Genomic DNA, 18139 nt, shown 5'->3' on the forward strand with positions numbered 1-18139 from the left:
TCTGGTAGTGCTGACAATCATGCTTTATTAAATCAATAATGACAAAAAACTCAGGGAGGCAGCAGAAAATAGTCAATGCTACAACTAAGATCCACCATAGACACCATAGAGCTTGGCACCGTGCAAGAATTTCCTGTGCTGGTCCTTTGTGGCACAGCTGATGACAGCTGTGATTCAGGTGCTTAGCGATGCCCAGCTCCACTGACAGGTGACTTTCTACAAACTAACACACAAACACACAGCAGACCTCCGAGAGACAGCTCAGGTTCTGCAAACAAGCACAGGACTGCTCCACTACGAAGTGATTGGCCAGGTTGATGGTACACAGGAGCTTCAGCGTGTGGTCACTTGTCAGAAACTGAGCACAAAACAAAACACTTGCTCAGGGAGTGCAGGCCGCTTGCACTGTGAGCGTGTCATAAAAATGGCAGTATGACATAATCAGTCAGAGAGTGAGATCCAGTTGTCCTGCTTACATGAGGGTAAATGCAAACAGCACTCAGGATCTCACAGTCTTAGCTTGCTGCTCTAATCAGCAGTACTTGGTTTTGTCTTGGATTGAGGTAACTTCAACAGGGAGCCTCTCTACCTGTTGAGGCAATCTTAGACTTCAACTTATCGTTGAGGCACAGTGTTTAGTTTCTCAGTTTAACAGGGTATTCGTTCCATGCGAAACTTTCTCCTGTTAAACCACATTCAGTTTCACACAGTTTCAGTTAATATTATGATTGTCATAAATTACATTGCATACATTCCCATAACCGTTAACTTCGGCTATATACATTATGTACATGTCACAGAAAAAAGGATCAAAACTCCTAAGTCCAATATGGCACATTTATAACAACTTTAGACTTAAGTCTAGTTTGGCATAAATTAAAGTCAAGTTTGGTACAAAAATATTTTATATTTACAAGAGAAATTCAGGTCTAATATTATTTGGTTAATTAATAAATAAAAATGCAGGAAAGAAGGGAAAAGGGAAAAACTTTTCTTTTTACGCTGATCGAATACTAATGTGAACAGTTGCTGTGTCTGAGCCAAGCTCATTGGACAGTTTGAGGGTGTAGGTTCCAGCATCTTCCTCCTTCACCCCAGTGATGATAAGCGTGGTTAAATCTTCTGTAGTATCAATGTGGAAGCGTCCTCCAGCGGTGACTTCAATGGTTTTTCCACCACGTGACCACTCTATGTGTTTTGCATCACCAGAGAAAGCACAGGCAACTGTCAAAACTTTGCCTGGCTCAATGCTGATGTCTTCTGGCAAAGCTTCAATTCTAGGAGGACCACCTGTAAACAGAGCATATATTTAATAGGCTGTACATTCTTATTTATTCTTTTTTTTATTTGATCTATTTAAGTTTTGCTTGGTAAATTAATTTAAGTTAATTAAATGTCTTACCAATTGATCTGAACATGGACCCTTCCATGTGGGATGTCATTTCTGATAGACTGCTGGAGCTCATGGCATATGACTCTGAAGCCATGGAGGACATGCTGGACATTGACATAGTCTCAAACTTCATCTCTGCTGCCATGCTGCTTAAGGAGCTGGACTCCATCATTGAGGACATCATAGACTGCTGAGTGGAAGAGAAGGACGATGATTCTTCCACCATGTGAACTTCTTTTTTCATCATCATCGCAGCAGATGACTGTTTATGACTCACTGTCATGGACCCTGGAGTGAAACAGAAAGATTGTTAAAACCAAGCTTTATTTAGCACTGTAATTTCTGCATACATTATTTTGATGCCAATCCTTACCTTTTAGTGCCACTTGCTGCTCTCTGTAAGCGGTGACCTTCATTAGTATAGACTGGAACACTTGTCCAGTAAAGGAGAAACTGGATTTGGACACTCCTCCATCTGATGTCATCTCACAAACATACTCTCCTTGGTCAGTGTCTGACAGGTCATGAATGAGAAGGCTACAGGAACCCTCAGAGTAGTGCATTTCAAAATGGCTGCTCTGGGAAATCTTCCTCCCATTGACATACCAAACCACCTCCTTGACACTGCTCTCACATGTGCAGGACATTTTCACTGAACCTTCACAGGCTACAGCTGCTACCTGGCTCAGGACTTTGGGTGGTGCTTTTACAGTGGGGGGAGACATAACCCTCTTTGGGGACATGATAGGAGGAGGAGACTTCATCCTTGGTGGTGACTTGATTCCCTCTGGCTCTGGGGATTTCAGAGCTCTTGGGGACTTAATGCCAGTTGGCTCTGGTGACTTCAGAGCCCTTGGAGACTTGATTCCAGTTGGCTCTGGAGATTTAATGCCCTTCGGTGATTTCACGCCACTAGGTTCTGGGGACTTAACACCCAGTGGTTTCTTGACTCCAACAGGCTCAGGGGACTTCACTCCATGTGGAGACTTGATTCCCTCAGGTTCAGGTGATTTGACTCTTTCTGGGGACTTAATTCCTTGTGGAGACTTGATACCTGGTTCCGGGGACTTGACACCCCTGGGTGATTTGATTCCCTCAGGTTCAGGTGATTTGACAGTGGCAGGCTCGGGGGACTTTACACTTGTAACAGGAGAGGTCACAGTTGGTTCAGGTGACTTCACAGCAGGAGATTTGATTGCTGGCTCTGGGGACTTAACACTGGGTTCAGGAGATTTCACAGATGGAACAGGAGATGTGACTGTAGGTTCAGGTGACTTTACACTAGGAGTTGGTGATTTCACAGATGGCTCTGGTGACTTGACAGCCTTAATCTCAACCTTGGGAGGTGGTCTGTGGATTGTCAAAGTGAAATGGGCCTCTTGGCGGCCAGCTGAATTTTCGACCACAACTGTGTAGCTGCCCTCCTCTGCCGATGTCACAGAGGTAATTTCCAGGCTAGATTTGTATTGTGTGGAAGTGATATGGATACGCTGAGAGGAAGTTAGTGTTCTAGTCTCATGTATCCATGTCACAGTTGGTGCTGGCTCCCCATCTATGTCACAAGAGAATTTGGCCATTTCTCCTTCAGAAACTGTGACAGACTGAGGTTTGGTAAGAATTCTTGCAGGAAGAGAAGGCTTGACTTTTTCTTCAACTGCCTTAACTTTAACTTCTGACATTTTCTCCGCATGCTTTCCAGTCAAAGAAAACTTATCGGATGAATATGACGACCCAGATGACAAATATTCAGTTGATGCATATTTAACAGATGACTCATATCTCTCTGCAGATGAGTATCTCTCAGATGAGGCTGCATATCTTTCATGAGTAAATTTGGTTTTGGTTTCTTCTACAGCAATGTGGCTTTCTGCCGCATAACCAGACTTGAAGTGAGTTGTGTGATAATGGTCAATTTTACAAGCCTCTGGGACATGCCCTTTAGTGGCGTCTTCATCTTTGCGACGGGAGGAGAATGTTGTGTAGCCACCACCAGATACATCCAGGGTTGCATAGTCAGAAGCTTCTCCCTTGGAATTTGTGCACACACAGCGATATGTGCCACTGTCCTCTTCTTGACAGTTCAGAATAGTAATAGACAAAACTCCACTCATGTTAGAAAATATATACTTCTGGCTGCTTTCTGAGATTGCCACACCATTGTGGAACCATTGTACTTCCGCATCTGGCTTAGATTGGATGTTCAGAGTAAATTTAGTATCTTGACCAATAGGAACACGGTGAGAGCGCATTCTGACAGTCACTCTAGGCACATGATCAAGACTGAATGGAGTCTGGCTAACCACCTGGAATTTTCTCTCTGATTTCAGAGCAGCTTTCCTGGCCTCATAGCGGGACATGATGTCAAAGCGGGCTGATCGTTCAAATCTAGAAGAGGAGCGGGAGGATCTCTCCGCAGATTTGATTGGACTTGGAGAACGGGGTCGAGTTCTCTCAGGAGTAGGTGACCTCCTTTCAACATGATCTGCTTCAATATCAACCGGTGGTCTTGTGCGTGGTTTAACAAGCTCTGACACTGGACGCATTAGCTCAATATACGTGGGTGACAATGATCTTCTCCTTCTCATAAACTGTTCAACTGTAGTACGTTTTTTCTTTGTCTCAGTAACCTCAACAGCCTCATGTCTCACTTCTTGTCTTCTCTCTTCATGTCTTTCATAACGAACTGGACTCTGAACAGGAGAGGCAGAAAATCCTAGCTCAAGCTCATCCTCAAGCATCATTTTTTCCTCTTCAGCCCTCTTCATTGAAATGTAATCCTCTACCTGCATCATGGCCTCTTCATCACTTAGGTCTCCCAAAGATCTTCTTCTAGACTGGAAGGAGACCTCAGATTCAGGAGATGGTGAGCGGCGTGCAGGTCTCACTGTCTCCAAATCATCAAGTGTCAGTTTGGGAATGCGCCATCTTGGTCTATACTGGTCAGTGATTCTTGGAAGAGGCATTACATAGAATTGCTCCCATCTGGACAAACGGATGCGGCGCTGTCTCCTCTGCACAATCCTTTCTGTTCGCTCTGGAATTTCATACTGGTCTCGGATCTTCCTATACCATTTCATCTCAGACAAAGGCATAAATTGCTTGATGCCTTTATCCTCATCAAGAGCTTTTGGATCGTGAACCACAGGCTCAGGAATTTCATATGGCATAAAGATTCTTCTCTCCTCCTCCAATTTCTTGGTGTCTGATTTTTCTACAGTAATGTCAAATTCTCCCTCAACATTCTTGGTGCTTACAGCAGGCTTATACATCTCTGCAGCAAATTTAAGGGCTTCTTGGGCAGCTGGGTTCAAAGGTACAAGTTCCTCTGTAGCTGCAATATGCTGAGCCATCTTGTTTGTCTTTTCAATTTGTTTTTGAATATGTCTAATTTTTTCTTGTTCACTCTTGTACTCACGTCTTGTGTAGGTCAGACGGTCCACCTTGAGCGTAGCCTGGCAACTGGCAGATCCGGCAGAATTGGTTGCAGTGACCTTGTACACACCAGAGTCTTCAAGAAGAGTTTCTCTGACATGCAGCACATGGTAGTCCACATCCTCTTCAATGACAACAATCTTAGAGCTCTGCTGTAGTAGCTTACCATCCTTCTCCCATTTTAAAGAGGGAGTGGGTATTCCTGTAACTCTGAGCTCAAAGCGGACACTGTCACCCTCAACACACTCAGTGTTAGCCAGCAGGCGTTTGAACATGGGTCTCATGGTCTCTTCCACAACGGGATGAGGTGTTACAGTGAGAGAGGCTTTGCAACTGTCTTCACCAAACTTGTTGTGTGCCATAACAGTGTATTCACCATCATCGGTCTTATCCAAGTTATGGATCACCAGCTGATAAAGACCTTTATCACTAATGAAAGTGTACTTGCTGTCATCGTCACCTGGTTTGATCCTCTCACCATTCTTCAGCCATGTTACATGAGGTTCAGGATGTACAGTAATTGTGACACCAAAGCGAACATCTTCACCAATAAAGGCAGTGCGGTTGTAGAGTGGTAATGTGAACTCAGGTGGTCTCTGCAGAAGTTTTGTCTTGTCGACTCTCTTCCTGAGTTTCCTGACAGAGCGGCTGAGGTAGTACTCTTTGATGCTTCTCACAGACTCGACAAAGAGCTCTCCATAAGCACTGTCCTCTCCGTCATCACTAACCACTTTGCACCTGTAGACACCATCATCGCACTCCTCAATGTCCTTCACGTATATACTGGCAAAGCCGTTGCTGTAAGTGATCTCATATTTGGGACTTGGGTGCAGCTGACGATTACCAAAGAACCATGAAACTTGAGTGCTCTTGTCAAAGTTGGTGAAACTGCAAGTAAATCTTACATGACCACCATCTTCTGCTGATGCATGCATAACTGGGCCAGCACGTAGGCCCCGGTACTCAGTGCCAATCTTGACTTTACCCACAGCCAATCCTCTCTGGTTTTTGAAGGCACCACCATAGGCAATGCGAGCTGCTGATACAATATAATCAGTCTTCTTTGACAGAGCTTGGTAGTAACGTCTGTGTTTCAGAGTTCTGATTGGCTTATTGCTGACATGCTCCAGCTTCATCTTGAGCCAGGGGTGTTCCAAAGCTTCATGAGCAGTCATACGGAGTTTCTTGTCCTTGACTAAAAGTCTGTCTACAAAGTCTATAGCCTCAAGACTAATGTCCTTGAATGCTTCACTGTCAAACACATACTCACAATTTGAGATATTTTCAATCATTTTTGTTACTGATTCAGCTGCAAATGGATTGAGGCCACTGAGTAGGACATAGGCCATCACACCAACAGACCACATGTCTGTGGCAGTAGTGATGAGGTCATGGCGGTGGACCTCAGGAGCACAGTACTCAGGTGCAGAGAACAACATTCTGATGTTTTCTCCTGGGACCAGCAGTCTGGACTGACCCATTTCAATAATCTTGATGTTGGTGCTTCTTTTTGTTGTGTAGACAATGTTGTCAGGACGTATGTCAAAGTGGCCAAAGTTGTTGGCATGCATGAATTGGAGGGCAGAGCACACCTGTCTCAGGTAGCGAACAATCTCTTGCTCTGACAACTCAAAGTTGCCTATGCCAAGGCGCTCGAAGATATCCACACCAGAAATGAACTCGTAGATCAAAACTATCTCTTCCATGCTCTCAAAGTATTCATGCAGGTAGATGATATTTTTGTGTCTTGCTACATTAAGGGCCTCAATTTCTCTGAGAACTAACTCACGGTCTGTGCCTTTGACCTTAATAAACTTAGCCATGAAGGTCTTCTTTGTTGCAATCTCCACACATCTGTAGACAGCACCGAACTGACAGCGTGCAAGTTCCTCAGCAATGGTGTATTTGGAGGACAGTTCCTTCAACTTGTAGAATAGAGCCTCTTCTTTGACAACTTCTCGTGCTTCATCTACTTCTTCATCGTAGTTTCTGATGACCGATTTGTCTTCCTTTGTGGTAATGGCTTCAGTTGGGGCACATGGTGGACTTAAGCCAAACTCATTCTCAGCAATTACCCGGAACTGGTATTTGGTCTTTCCAAAGATATTAATAATAGTAATTGTGCAGTCAGTTGTTTGTCCAGCACGGATCCATCTGTCACCATTAGCGGGACACTTCTCAACGATGTAATTAATAATGTCACTTCCTCCATCATTTGCAGGAGGTTCCCAGGTCAGGGTAATTGAATCCCGAGAAATATCACTGACAGTAAGTGCTTTTGGTTCTTCAGGGATATCAGCTACACAGACTTCAATTGTTTGCTTGTCAGTGCCAAATCTGTTCTTAGCAGTAATAATGTAGTAGCCAGTATCCTTGCTTTTAACACCCTTCTGGAAGACCAGGGAAGTGAAAGATCTGGTAGTGATGACTTGATGGTATGGAGAGTTTGAAAGAATTTCTTGACCCTTCTGCCAAGTAACTGCAGGCTCAGGCTTTCCTGAGATGGGAATCTTGATCGTAATGTGTTCTCCACGGGCAGCATGGACTGCTCCCATTCCTTGGAGCTCTTTTGGCAGGTGGATCTTAGCAGGAACTAAGAAAAAAATTAAATAAATTAATATAAATACAAATTAAAATTAAGTTTACATACACAGCAACTTTTGTATTATAGTAAAAAGTAGTTACCTTCCACATCAAGGTTGGCACTCATGGAGATAGATCCTGAAGCATTAGTGGCCCTGACTTGGTAAACCATGGCATCTCTTTCATCAGTATTGGTAATAACCAGTTGGTAGTAGCCTCCCTTGAATTCCTGGGATTTTATCTTGGTTCCATCAGCCAAGATCTCCTTTCCACCACGGTACCATTTAACCATTGGTTTGGGATATCCAACCACCTTTTCAAAAGAAAGCAATGGTTAAATTTCTTAAAAAATCATACAAACTGAAACATTACGGCTAAATGAAGTACCTTGGTGACAAATGTGGCATTGGCTTGATACTTTACAGTCATGTCCCTGATCTCTTCTCTGAAAATAGGAGCACGAGGTGTCTGGTCTGACTTGGGAATGATTGGAGCAGAGATTTCACTCCAGTCACTTTCACCTCCCATGTTTTCACACTTGACACGGAACTCATATTCAAATCCTGTGATCAAGCCTGTGACCTCGTAGTTGGTCTCCACAATCTTCTTGATGGTTACTGACATCCATTTATTCTGCTTCTTCTCACGTTTTTCCAGATAGTAGTTTGTGATTTTGGCTCCACCATCGCTGCTTGGAGGCTTCCAGCAGACGACACAGGAGTCTTTTGTGGAGCTCATGATGAAGGGCTGTTGTGGGATGCCAGGTTTTTCTGGAAAATAGTAAAATAATGGTAAGGCAATTGTCAAGATGTACTGAAGACAAAATTTAGAATAATATGCCTGTAAATGTTTTACCGAATGGACTCTTGATGATGACAACTGAAGGAATTTCCAGTGGCTCACTGACTCCATACTGGTTCTGGGCAGAAACTCTGAAGTAGTATCCAGCGCTTTCTATAAGTTTGAGGACACGGCAAGTGGTGCCAGAGACAGAGGAGGACACCAGGTGCCATTGCTCGCCTTCTTTGGCCTCTCGTTTTTCCACAAGATAGTTTGTGATCATAGAGCCACCGTCATCCTTTGGCGGCTTCCAGCTAATCACAGCTGAGCTCTTCAGCAAGGCATCAACAACCAGAGGTCCTTCTGGCATGCAGGGTTTATCTGGTAAAGATGGAACAATTTGATGATTAACTTTTTGATATTATTCCATTTCTATGTTCATTTTTGGATTTGAATATCTTACCTTGGATTTCAACACGCAGTACTGTGTCAATGGTTCCGAAAGCATTGCTAAGTTGCACCTTGTAGCGTCCAGCATTGGTTTTTCGCTGAGCATTCCTCACAACCAAGTGGGTGTAGCTTTCTGTGTTTTCAATGATCACATTCTCAGATGGGTTTAGTGGCTTCTTTCCATAGAACCACATAATCTGAGGAATGGGACGACCAATGTAGACAACATGGAGGCGCAAGCTGGTGCCGGCACCTGCATAGTACTTCTCCTTCAGGGGGAAGCCAGGATGGAACTGTGGTGCTGCCTGGAGACGGAGTTTACCACTGGTTTCTATCTCACCAGCCTCATTGGTGGCTCTACATGTGTAGACACCCTCATCCTCCTGCTCGTCTGTCAGAATAGTCAGTGAATGGTTGCGGCCATCTGAACTCATTTTGTATTTGCGACTTTGGATAAGCTCCTTTCCATAGCGGTACCATTTGATCTCTGGCAGAGGTCGCCCAATGATACCACAGGTTAGCGTGCCAGACTCTCCAAGCTTGGTTGTTGTGTCTTCCATTTCATCCTTCAAAACTGGGGCCTCACCAACTATAAAGGCAAAAATGTGTGTAAATGGTATGTTAAAATCAAGAAAAGTACTTTGGTGAGATGGTAAACCTCTCTATGTATGAAACTCACTCATTTTAATTACTTTTTATATAAATCAATTAATGGCATTTTATATTAATGCAATTAATTGCATTATATAAAAAGCCTACTTTAGTTTTTTGTGCTGTAAAAATATGTTTCTGTTTAAGTTGAAAACTGAATCAATATTAATTATTTATTTAACTTGTTTATAAAATAAATAACATCTTACCACTCAGTTTGGTCTTGATGCCCATTGGGGTGCGACGAGGACGACTGAGTCCAGTTTCATTTTCAGCAAAGATTCTGAACTCATATTCTGTCGCCTCCATTAAACCACCCATGGTGAACTGGCGATCCTTGGACCGTTCTTTGGTGCATTTCTTCCATGCAGACTCTCCAGACTCTCTGAACTCAATCCAGTAGCCTAGGATCTCCTTGCCACCATCATGTTCAGGTCTAAGCCAGTGAATGGTGATTGAATCTTTGGTAACAGACACAATGTCAATCTCTCCAGGTTGGCTTGGTTTGTCTGAAAGACAAAAATAACAAACATTAAAATAGGAAAAAAGCAAGCAATAAGATTTATTTTATGTTACCACTATATTAATTAACACAGCATGTTACTTACCAAATGGATCTTTGCAGATTACTGGCTCTGAGACAGGACCAGGTTCACTCTTTCCAATGTCATTCTGAGCTACAATTCTAAACATATACTCTGCATCTGGGATAAGACCAGAAACATTGTACATTGTCGTGGTGATGTGAGTCTTGTTGTGGCGGACCCATTTTTCTGTGGACACTTCCCTCCTCTCCACATAGTATCCAGTGACACGAGAACCACCATCATCACGAGGACGTGCCCAGGAAAGGGCCACAGTGGTCTTCGTAACATCCATGATCTCTGGTGGGTTGCTGGGAGGCTCGGGTGCACCTAAAAGTAATGATGATAGGTTTTACATATCTTCCATATTTCCTTCCAGATATCAAACTGAAACTAAACAAACCACATAAAAAAAGTCAATCAAACTCACATAGCGGTGTCTTTGGTGTGACAGGCTCATCAGATTTAAGGGATCTACTGACACCAAACTGGTTTTCAGCAGAAACTCTGAAGTGGTACTGCACATTTTCCTTCAGTCCTTTGACAACAAGTGATGTCTCTGTTACCCTGGCATCTACTGTGTACCAGGCAGCTTTGGGAACCTCGCGCCTCTCCACCACATAGCCCAGGATGTCAGAACCGCCATCATCTGATGGTGCCCTCCAGCTCACACGCACTGATCTTGCTTGGATATCATCAAACTCCAGAGGTCCTTCTGGAACATCTGGACGACCAATGACTTTCACCTTAAGAAAGGGATACATTTCTGATTAATACACAAAGCGTCATAATGCCTTCTATTATGTGCTTTTTATTTATGCATGTATGTTTGTATAGATCTATTTATTTACATCCACAATCCCTGTGATTCCTTCACATATCCTAAATTGACAGAGGTCTGAGTTTTAACTAGTAATCCCATAAAATAAGTGAATACCAATAAATACCTTAATATAGACAGCCTTTCTGCCACATTTGTTCTCCAGCACCAGGTCATAAGTTCCAGTGTCATCTTTGTGGGCATCCTTGATGACCAGCTCAGTCACATCATCATTAGTTGCAATCATAGCCCGGTGTGCGATGTCCCGACCATCCTTGGTCCATTTGCATGTTGGAATAGGTTTACCCTTAATTGGCACAGATAGACAAACGACTCCACCCTGGCGTACCACATAGCCTTCCTCATATTTACGATCAAGGACATAGTCAGGATAGCCTAAGAATAATATTAGATAATGTTAGTAGAGCTTATCATTTAACCTCCAGGTTACTTCTGACTATTTGACACAGCCACATACCAAGCATCTCTTGAACTTTTACAACTCCAGGAATCTCAGCAGGTTCTCCAGTACCACCTGCATTGCAGGCAATGATTCTGAACTTGTATTCTGCGCCCTGAGGCATGTGAGTGAGGGTGTACTCGCACATCTTTGTAGGAGTTGTGTTGCAAAGGGTCCATTCCACCTGGTCCACTTTCTGCATTTCGATAAAGTAACCAGTAATAACAGAACCACCTTCTTCTTCTGGTGGCAGCCAGGCAAGAGAGACAGAAGTCCTGGTGGTGTCTGTGACTTTGGGCTCCAATGGTGGGCCAGGAGGATCTGTAAAATAAACAACATATCAAGCAAATAAATTGTCTTGATTTCCTTATTAAATACATCAATCACATAAATGAAAAATTAAATGTCTAAATACATACCAATGGGATCCATAGCCACAGTAATAGCAGAGCTCTCACTAGGCTTGCCGGCTCCTCTGGAATTGATAGCGGTGATGCGGTGTTCATACTCCAGACCCTCTATGAGACCAGAGGAGCGATACCTTGTCATAGTGACAGGGTTCTTGTTAACCTTTAGCCACCTGTCAGACCCGGCTTCTTTGCGCTCAATGATATAGCCAGCAATGGTAGAACCTCCATTGTCTTCTGGGGGGTGCCATGTCAGGGTCATGCCCTCATGAGTGACATCAAGCACCTCAGGTCTACTGGGAGGTCCTGGAATGGCTGTAGTTAAAAAAAAAAAAAAAAAAAAAAAAAAAAATCAGTAATAATAATAATAAATTTAGCATTTACATTTTCTACAACTTAAGCTTGTGTATGTATTTTTTTTTAATTGTAATAGATTAGTTCTACTATAACGTTTGTAAAGTTTAAAAGAAACTCACTCTTGGGACTCTTGCACTCCACAACTTCAGACTGCAGGAAACCACCAACCCCAAAGCGATTCATGGCAGCAACACGGAAGACATACTCGGTCCCTTCGCTGAGTCTGGTGAACTTGAAGCATGGTCTTGTGACAGACTCAGATACAGTGCTCCATCCAGGGCGGTGAGCCTCACGTTGCTCCACAACATAGCCACTAACATTGGCACCGCCATCCTTCTCTGGGGGTTCCCAGCTGACAGTCACAGAGACCCCATCAGTCTCTTCGATCTTCATTGGACCAACTGGGATACCGGGTTTGTCTAATAAAAACAAAAATTGAATTATTTAATGTGTTTCACAAATGTCTTAACATTTAAATTGCTTAATTTGTTAAAGTCTCTTACCAAGGATGATGACCTTGATGACCTCAATTGCAACACCCACAGTGTTCTTCACCTCCAGAGTATAGTCTCCGGTGTCATTAATAGTGGTGTCACGAATTACGAGGTGGGTGTATTTGCCATTGCTATCAATCTTGATGCGGTCAAGGCTATCCTTCAGCTTGACACCACCAAACGACCATGAGCAGATAGGCTGTGGGCGGGCTTTGATTGGGATGTTCAGATCAATATTCTTTCCGCGGTGCACATGAACAATCTTCTGAGGAATATTTGTCATGTCGATCTTAGGTGTCTCTGTAAAAAAAAAAAAAAAAGCAGTGATGATGATCAACAAAAAATAATCATCATAAACTTGTCTTGCAATGAGTTTATTAAGAATCTTTTACCCTTAATTTCTTGGATGGTGATAGGAGTGATAATGTCCATCGGCTCACTGGCTCCTCTACTGTTGGTTGCTCTGATCCTGAAGAGGTACTGGTCATTCTCTGTCAGTGACTGTATGGTGTATTGGCTGACTGAAGCTTTGACCGTAGCCACAGCACTCCATCTGTCGGAGCCAACCTTGCAGGCCTCCAGAATGTACCCAGTCAGCCTGCTGGCACCATCATGGAGTGGTCTCTCCCAGCGCAGCGTAACGGATGACTTGGTGACGTCAACCATCTGGAGATCCACGGGAACTGATGGCACTTCACAGACCAGAACAGCTTCAGCTGTCTCGCAAGGCTCTCCAACACCATATATATTCTCAGGTAGTACTCTGAAGAAGTAGTGAACACCCTCTTCCAGTCCTGTAATCCTATAGAGTGTCTTTCTGCACTCTGTAGTTACAGTCTTGTAAGATTTCATGTTGGCTTCACACGCTTCTTCCACAATGTAATTGCTGACATGAGCACCGCCATCAAGGCTTGGGACATCCCAAGTAATGACAACAGACTCTTTGGTGTAATCCTTGACCTTTACAGAGCCTGGAGGGCCAGGGGTGTCTATGGGTGAAAGAGTAAATAAATATGTAAATACCTAGAATGCTGTGAAAATATATTCCATGTTATGTTAATGTGTCTTGCATAAACGCTTACCATAGACTTTGACAAGAATGGTGGCAGTTTTCTTGCCAGATGGATTTTCTGCCTCAACAACATATTTCCCAGAGTCATAGCGAGTCACCTTCTCCACTATCAGTGAGGTGTAGGTGTCTGTGGTCTCAATGTAGCCACGGCTCTGCAGTTCAACTCCGGTCCTTCCTCCAGGCAACCACAGGCGTTGGGCGGACCCGGTGACAGACACAAATTCAGTCTCATGGTGCCTCCAGCACGCAGACACACGGTCTTCTTCAGGTCATCGGCCAGTTCCAGGTCGGGCATTTCTTTGGAAAGAATTATACAAAATAATGCTGGAATTTTACAACATTTCATGTTGTTAACAGGTTAATTGCTTTCTACTCACCAACTCTCTCACTGGCTCAAACCTCGGCACTGGGTTCACTGAATTCTCCAGTGCCCATTTGCTGTTGAGAGCTGCAACTCTGAACCTGTACTTCTTATTGGCTGCCAGTCCTGCAGCCACATATTCATTGGTCTTAAGGGCCTTTGTTGTAGCTCTATACCACTGCTCGGACCCTTCCTCCAAGATCTCCACCACATATCCTGTGACGTCTGAACCACCATCATACATTGGCCTTGTCCATGTCATGGAAATGCTGTGCTTGGTTGTGTCTTTGATGCGTGGCATTGATGGAGGAGCTGGGGTATCTGAAGAGAGAACAATGTGTTATAATTTTATTTTATATGTTTACAGTGAATTCCATGAAAATCACTTCAGTTGTTTTTAAAATAATAAATAATTTTTTAAGAATTTATCATTATCATTATCATTATTATTATTTTATTAATTATCTTACATGTTGGGTCTTTGCAGAGAATGTAAGGTGATGCGTCGCTAGGCTGACTGTCACCCGCAGCATTAACGGCTGTCACCCTGAACTGGTATTCACTTCCCTCAATCAGACCAGTGATTTTCAGACGGGTGTCATAGATTGTGTATGTCCTATTCACACGTGTCCACCTGATTTATGGTAGAGGAAGCAAAACAATTAGCAAACAAAACATTTCCAAGCATTTTTTGTTTGAAGGCTATACCCACCTCGTGCTGCTCTTTTCTCGTTTGTCCACAATGTAGTTTTTGATTTCACTGCCGCCATCACTCTCAGGCTTCAGCCATTCAATGATGACATGCTCTTTACCAACAGCAGTGGCCTCAGGTGTGCCTGGAGGTGATGGAATAGCTGGAAGAGATGGATTGTATTAATTAAGTTGTTTCATCTACACCACCAAGCAAAGTCGTATCTAATAACTTTGTTCCCCAATAAATATTCAAAACTCTAGGAAGAATCGTACTGTATGCATTTCTGGCAATGACTGGTTCAGACTCCAGTGGAACTCCAGGGCCATACTTGTTGACTCCACGGACTCTGAAGATGTACTCATTGTTTTTGATGAGTCTAGAGCTGACACATGACAGAGACTTGCACTCAGTTTCCATGATGACCCAGTTGAGGCGGCTAGTCTCACGGCGCTCTACGATGTAATGTGTGACAGTATCACCACCATCCTCTAGAGGAATCTTCCAGGATACAGTACACTTCTCTTCAGTCACTCTGCTGATCACTATCTTATCAGCAGGCGCTCCAGGAGTATCTGAAAGTGGAAAAGAACATTTTTCACAACACTGCATGAAGACTGTTTCTTTAAGATGGAACAGAAGCCTTTATTACTCAATATGATTTCTTACCAAGAACTTTGACACTGACAGCAGCAATCTTCACTCCATTAGCGTTCTTGACTGTCAGGATGTATCTCCCTGTGTCATATCTGTCACAGTTTTTAATAACGACCATGGCTCTAGTTGAAGTGTAGGTCAAAGAGTATTTCTCTCCGAGTTCTAGAATCTTGTCTCCCTTGGCCCAGTAAACAGTGGGTTCTGGTTTGCCGCCCACAGCTCCATCCAGCACTAGGTCAGAGCCAGCCATCACTGTAACAGTCTCACCCACCAGCTTGCTGTCCAGCTCTGCTTTGGGTGGAGCTACACGAAACAATACATTTAACTTAGTAACATGAACTTATATTTTTAAGCTAAATCTCTAACTAATGTAACTTCATGCTTACAGTATTCATCCTTGCAGGTGACTGGCCCAGTTATCTCAGAAGGAGCACTTTGGACACCAGCGGCATTCTTGGCAATAACACGATACTCATATGTGTCTCCCTCTCCAAGATTAGTGATTGTGAAGTAGTTCTCTGTGATAGTGGTGTAGTTGCACTTGAGCCAGCGGTTGTCATCCCATTCATCTGTGCTGTAGACCTTTTTCTCCACAATGTAGCCTACAATCTTGCTGCCACCATCATTGAACGGTACAGTCCAGCAGATAGATACAGAAGAGCGAGAGATGTCGGTCACCTCAGGTTTGCCAGGTGGATCTATTTTAAAAGAAGAGGGATTAAAATTAGGGTCATATATTTTGTGCCTTTCTGACGTTCTCATATTGTCTCAGAAAAACAAAAAAAACCTTACCAACTGGGTTTAGAGCCAAAACTGGTCTGGAGGCCTCGCTGGCTTTGCTGAGACCAGCTATATTCATGGCATACACCCTGAACTGGTATTCCAAGCCCTCAATCAAGTTGGAAACCTTGTAATGGCACTCAAGACAAGGCAGTTTGTTTTCACGCACCCAGAGGATAGTGTTCCTCTCCTTCTTCTCAATCCAGTAGCCTGTAACCTTGCTGCCACCATCAGCATATGGAATGTCCCATTTAATGCTGATGGCATTAGCTGACACAGACACAACATCTGGACGAGTTGGAGGACTTGGAGGCACTGGAAAAAACACACACAAAACAAATACATTACTTTTAAATCTTCTAGGTTTTATCATTTATGTTAGTCAATACTTACCAAATGGATGTTCAATGACAACTGCTGCAGACTCAATTGACTTGCTAACTCCAAATTTATTCTCAGCACATACTCTGAAGGTGTACTCCATGTATTTGGTCAGATGAGTTACTTTGATTGTAGTTCTCTTCACACTGGAATTGACCACCTGCCAGGAGGCAGAGCCCGCCTCTCGTTTCTCCACAATGTAGTTAGAAATCTCCGAGCCTCCATCATCAGCTGGCTCTGACCAGGATAATGTGCAGGACTCTGAGGAAACTCCAGAAATTTCCAAGGGGCCTGTGGGAGGTGATGGTCTGCCCACTATAAGTACAGTGACTGCAAACGTCTTCACTCCTGCAGCATTCTCCAATACAAGATAATACTTTCCACTGTCACTTCTCTTGCTGTCTCTAACTAATAAAGTGGTTCTCTCAGTTGTGTTCCTGATGACAACTCTGTCGGACTCTTTAAGTTTCATTTCCTCCAACTTCCAGATGACTTTAGGAGCAGGTCTGCCGCTGATGGGGATGTCGATTGTGAATGTGTTGGATGCCTTGCAAGTGATTAGCTGGTTGGTGATGCTGCTGAGGTCAGCTGTAGGCTCAATGCGAGGCTCTTTAATGACCACAGATCCTAATGTTCCCTGAGGATCACTAATTCCTGCATCATTCTTAGCTTTCACTCTGAAGTCATACTCTGTGTTTTCAATCAGGCCCTCAACCAGCATTTTCGTGAGCTTGGTCTCTCCAGCAGCAACCCAACGGTCAGTTCCCTTAGCCCTAAATTCAACAATGTAGCCTCTGACACGGCTGCCACCATCATGCTCAGGCTTCAGCCATACCAAAGAAGCAGTGGAACTACTGGTATCAACAACATCCAGCCTCTTAGGAGGAGCAGGTTCTTCAGTGGCAATGACAGGGTCTGTCATTTCACAAGCCTCTCCCTGGCCATACTGGTTAACAGCTATGACTCTGAACAGATAAGGCACGCCAATATCCAGACCAGTCACTCTGATCATCTGGCGAGAGCATTTTGTGGTGACCTCTTGCCAAGCAAGGCGACTAGCCTCACGTTTGTCAACAATGTAGTGATGAACTCTTGCTCCACCATCATTTGAGGGAGCATCCCACATCATTGTCAAGGCTCCACGAGTGACATCCTTGAAAGAGATGGCTCCAGGAGGTCCGGGTGTATCCAGCACTTTGACTGTGAATGTGATGGACTTGCGTCCACTGTTGTTCTCTAAGGACAGAGTGTATTTACCAGCTTCATATCTTGTGCAGCCCTCAATAGTGAGAGTAGAGAAGGAGTCTGATGTGTTGACATCAGCCATGACAGGCAGCTCCCCATCAGCCCGCGACCATGTGGCAAGAGGAGCTGGTTTTCCTCTGAAGGCAACATGGAGTGTTACAATGCCGCCATTCTTGACAATGTGGGTCTGTTTGAAGTCGGCTCCAATGTCAATCTCAGGAGAAGTTAGCCTATCCAGAGCTTGGACAGGGCTAGCCATCACTGAGGCTTCACCCTCTCCAGATCCGTTCACAGCACTGACCCTAAACTTATAGAGTTCTCCAGGTACCAGGCCCTTTGCTGTATACTTTGTGTGAATACATATTTGCCTGTTTACTCTGTGCCATTCTTCCAGACTGGCTTTGCACATGTCAATATTGTAGCCAATAATTTCCATGCCACCATCAAACACTGGCTTAGTCCATTCCAGGGTTATGGAGGACTTGGTTGAATCAATGACCTATAAAAAAAAGTTAAAAAGTTAGGTACATTTGGTAACTGG

At 43.8% G+C, this 18139-nt stretch overlaps 1 protein-coding gene across 1 annotated transcript in view; it reads right to left on the reverse strand.

Annotated features, from left to right (window-relative positions):
* The window catches only part of ttn.2 (titin, tandem duplicate 2), a 191715-nt gene continuing 173576 nt past the window's right edge, over positions 1-18139 (reverse strand). Inside the window, 28 exon segments of the mRNA XM_055230344.1 lie at positions 1-1290; positions 1403-1681; positions 1767-7418; positions 7511-7721; positions 7796-8178; positions 8264-8569; positions 8652-9227; positions 9499-9798; positions 9898-10203; positions 10304-10619; positions 10821-11089; positions 11172-11474; positions 11573-11875; positions 12037-12336; positions 12421-12711; positions 12804-13400; positions 13494-13653; positions 13655-13684; positions 13686-13780; positions 13861-13915; positions 13918-14165; positions 14315-14478; positions 14557-14698; positions 14811-15110; positions 15205-15495; positions 15579-15890; positions 15985-16287; positions 16366-18097. Of these exon segments, the coding sequence (XP_055086319.1) occupies positions 998-1290; positions 1403-1681; positions 1767-7418; positions 7511-7721; positions 7796-8178; positions 8264-8569; positions 8652-9227; positions 9499-9798; positions 9898-10203; positions 10304-10619; positions 10821-11089; positions 11172-11474; positions 11573-11875; positions 12037-12336; positions 12421-12711; positions 12804-13400; positions 13494-13653; positions 13655-13684; positions 13686-13780; positions 13861-13915; positions 13918-14165; positions 14315-14478; positions 14557-14698; positions 14811-15110; positions 15205-15495; positions 15579-15890; positions 15985-16287; positions 16366-18097 (14517 nt within the window). The 3' untranslated portion in view covers positions 1-997.

This window comes from Periophthalmus magnuspinnatus, chromosome 21 (genome assembly GCF_009829125.3).
Source record: "Periophthalmus magnuspinnatus isolate fPerMag1 chromosome 21, fPerMag1.2.pri, whole genome shotgun sequence".
Classification (NCBI taxonomy): domain Eukaryota; kingdom Metazoa; phylum Chordata; class Actinopteri; order Gobiiformes; family Gobiidae; genus Periophthalmus; species Periophthalmus magnuspinnatus.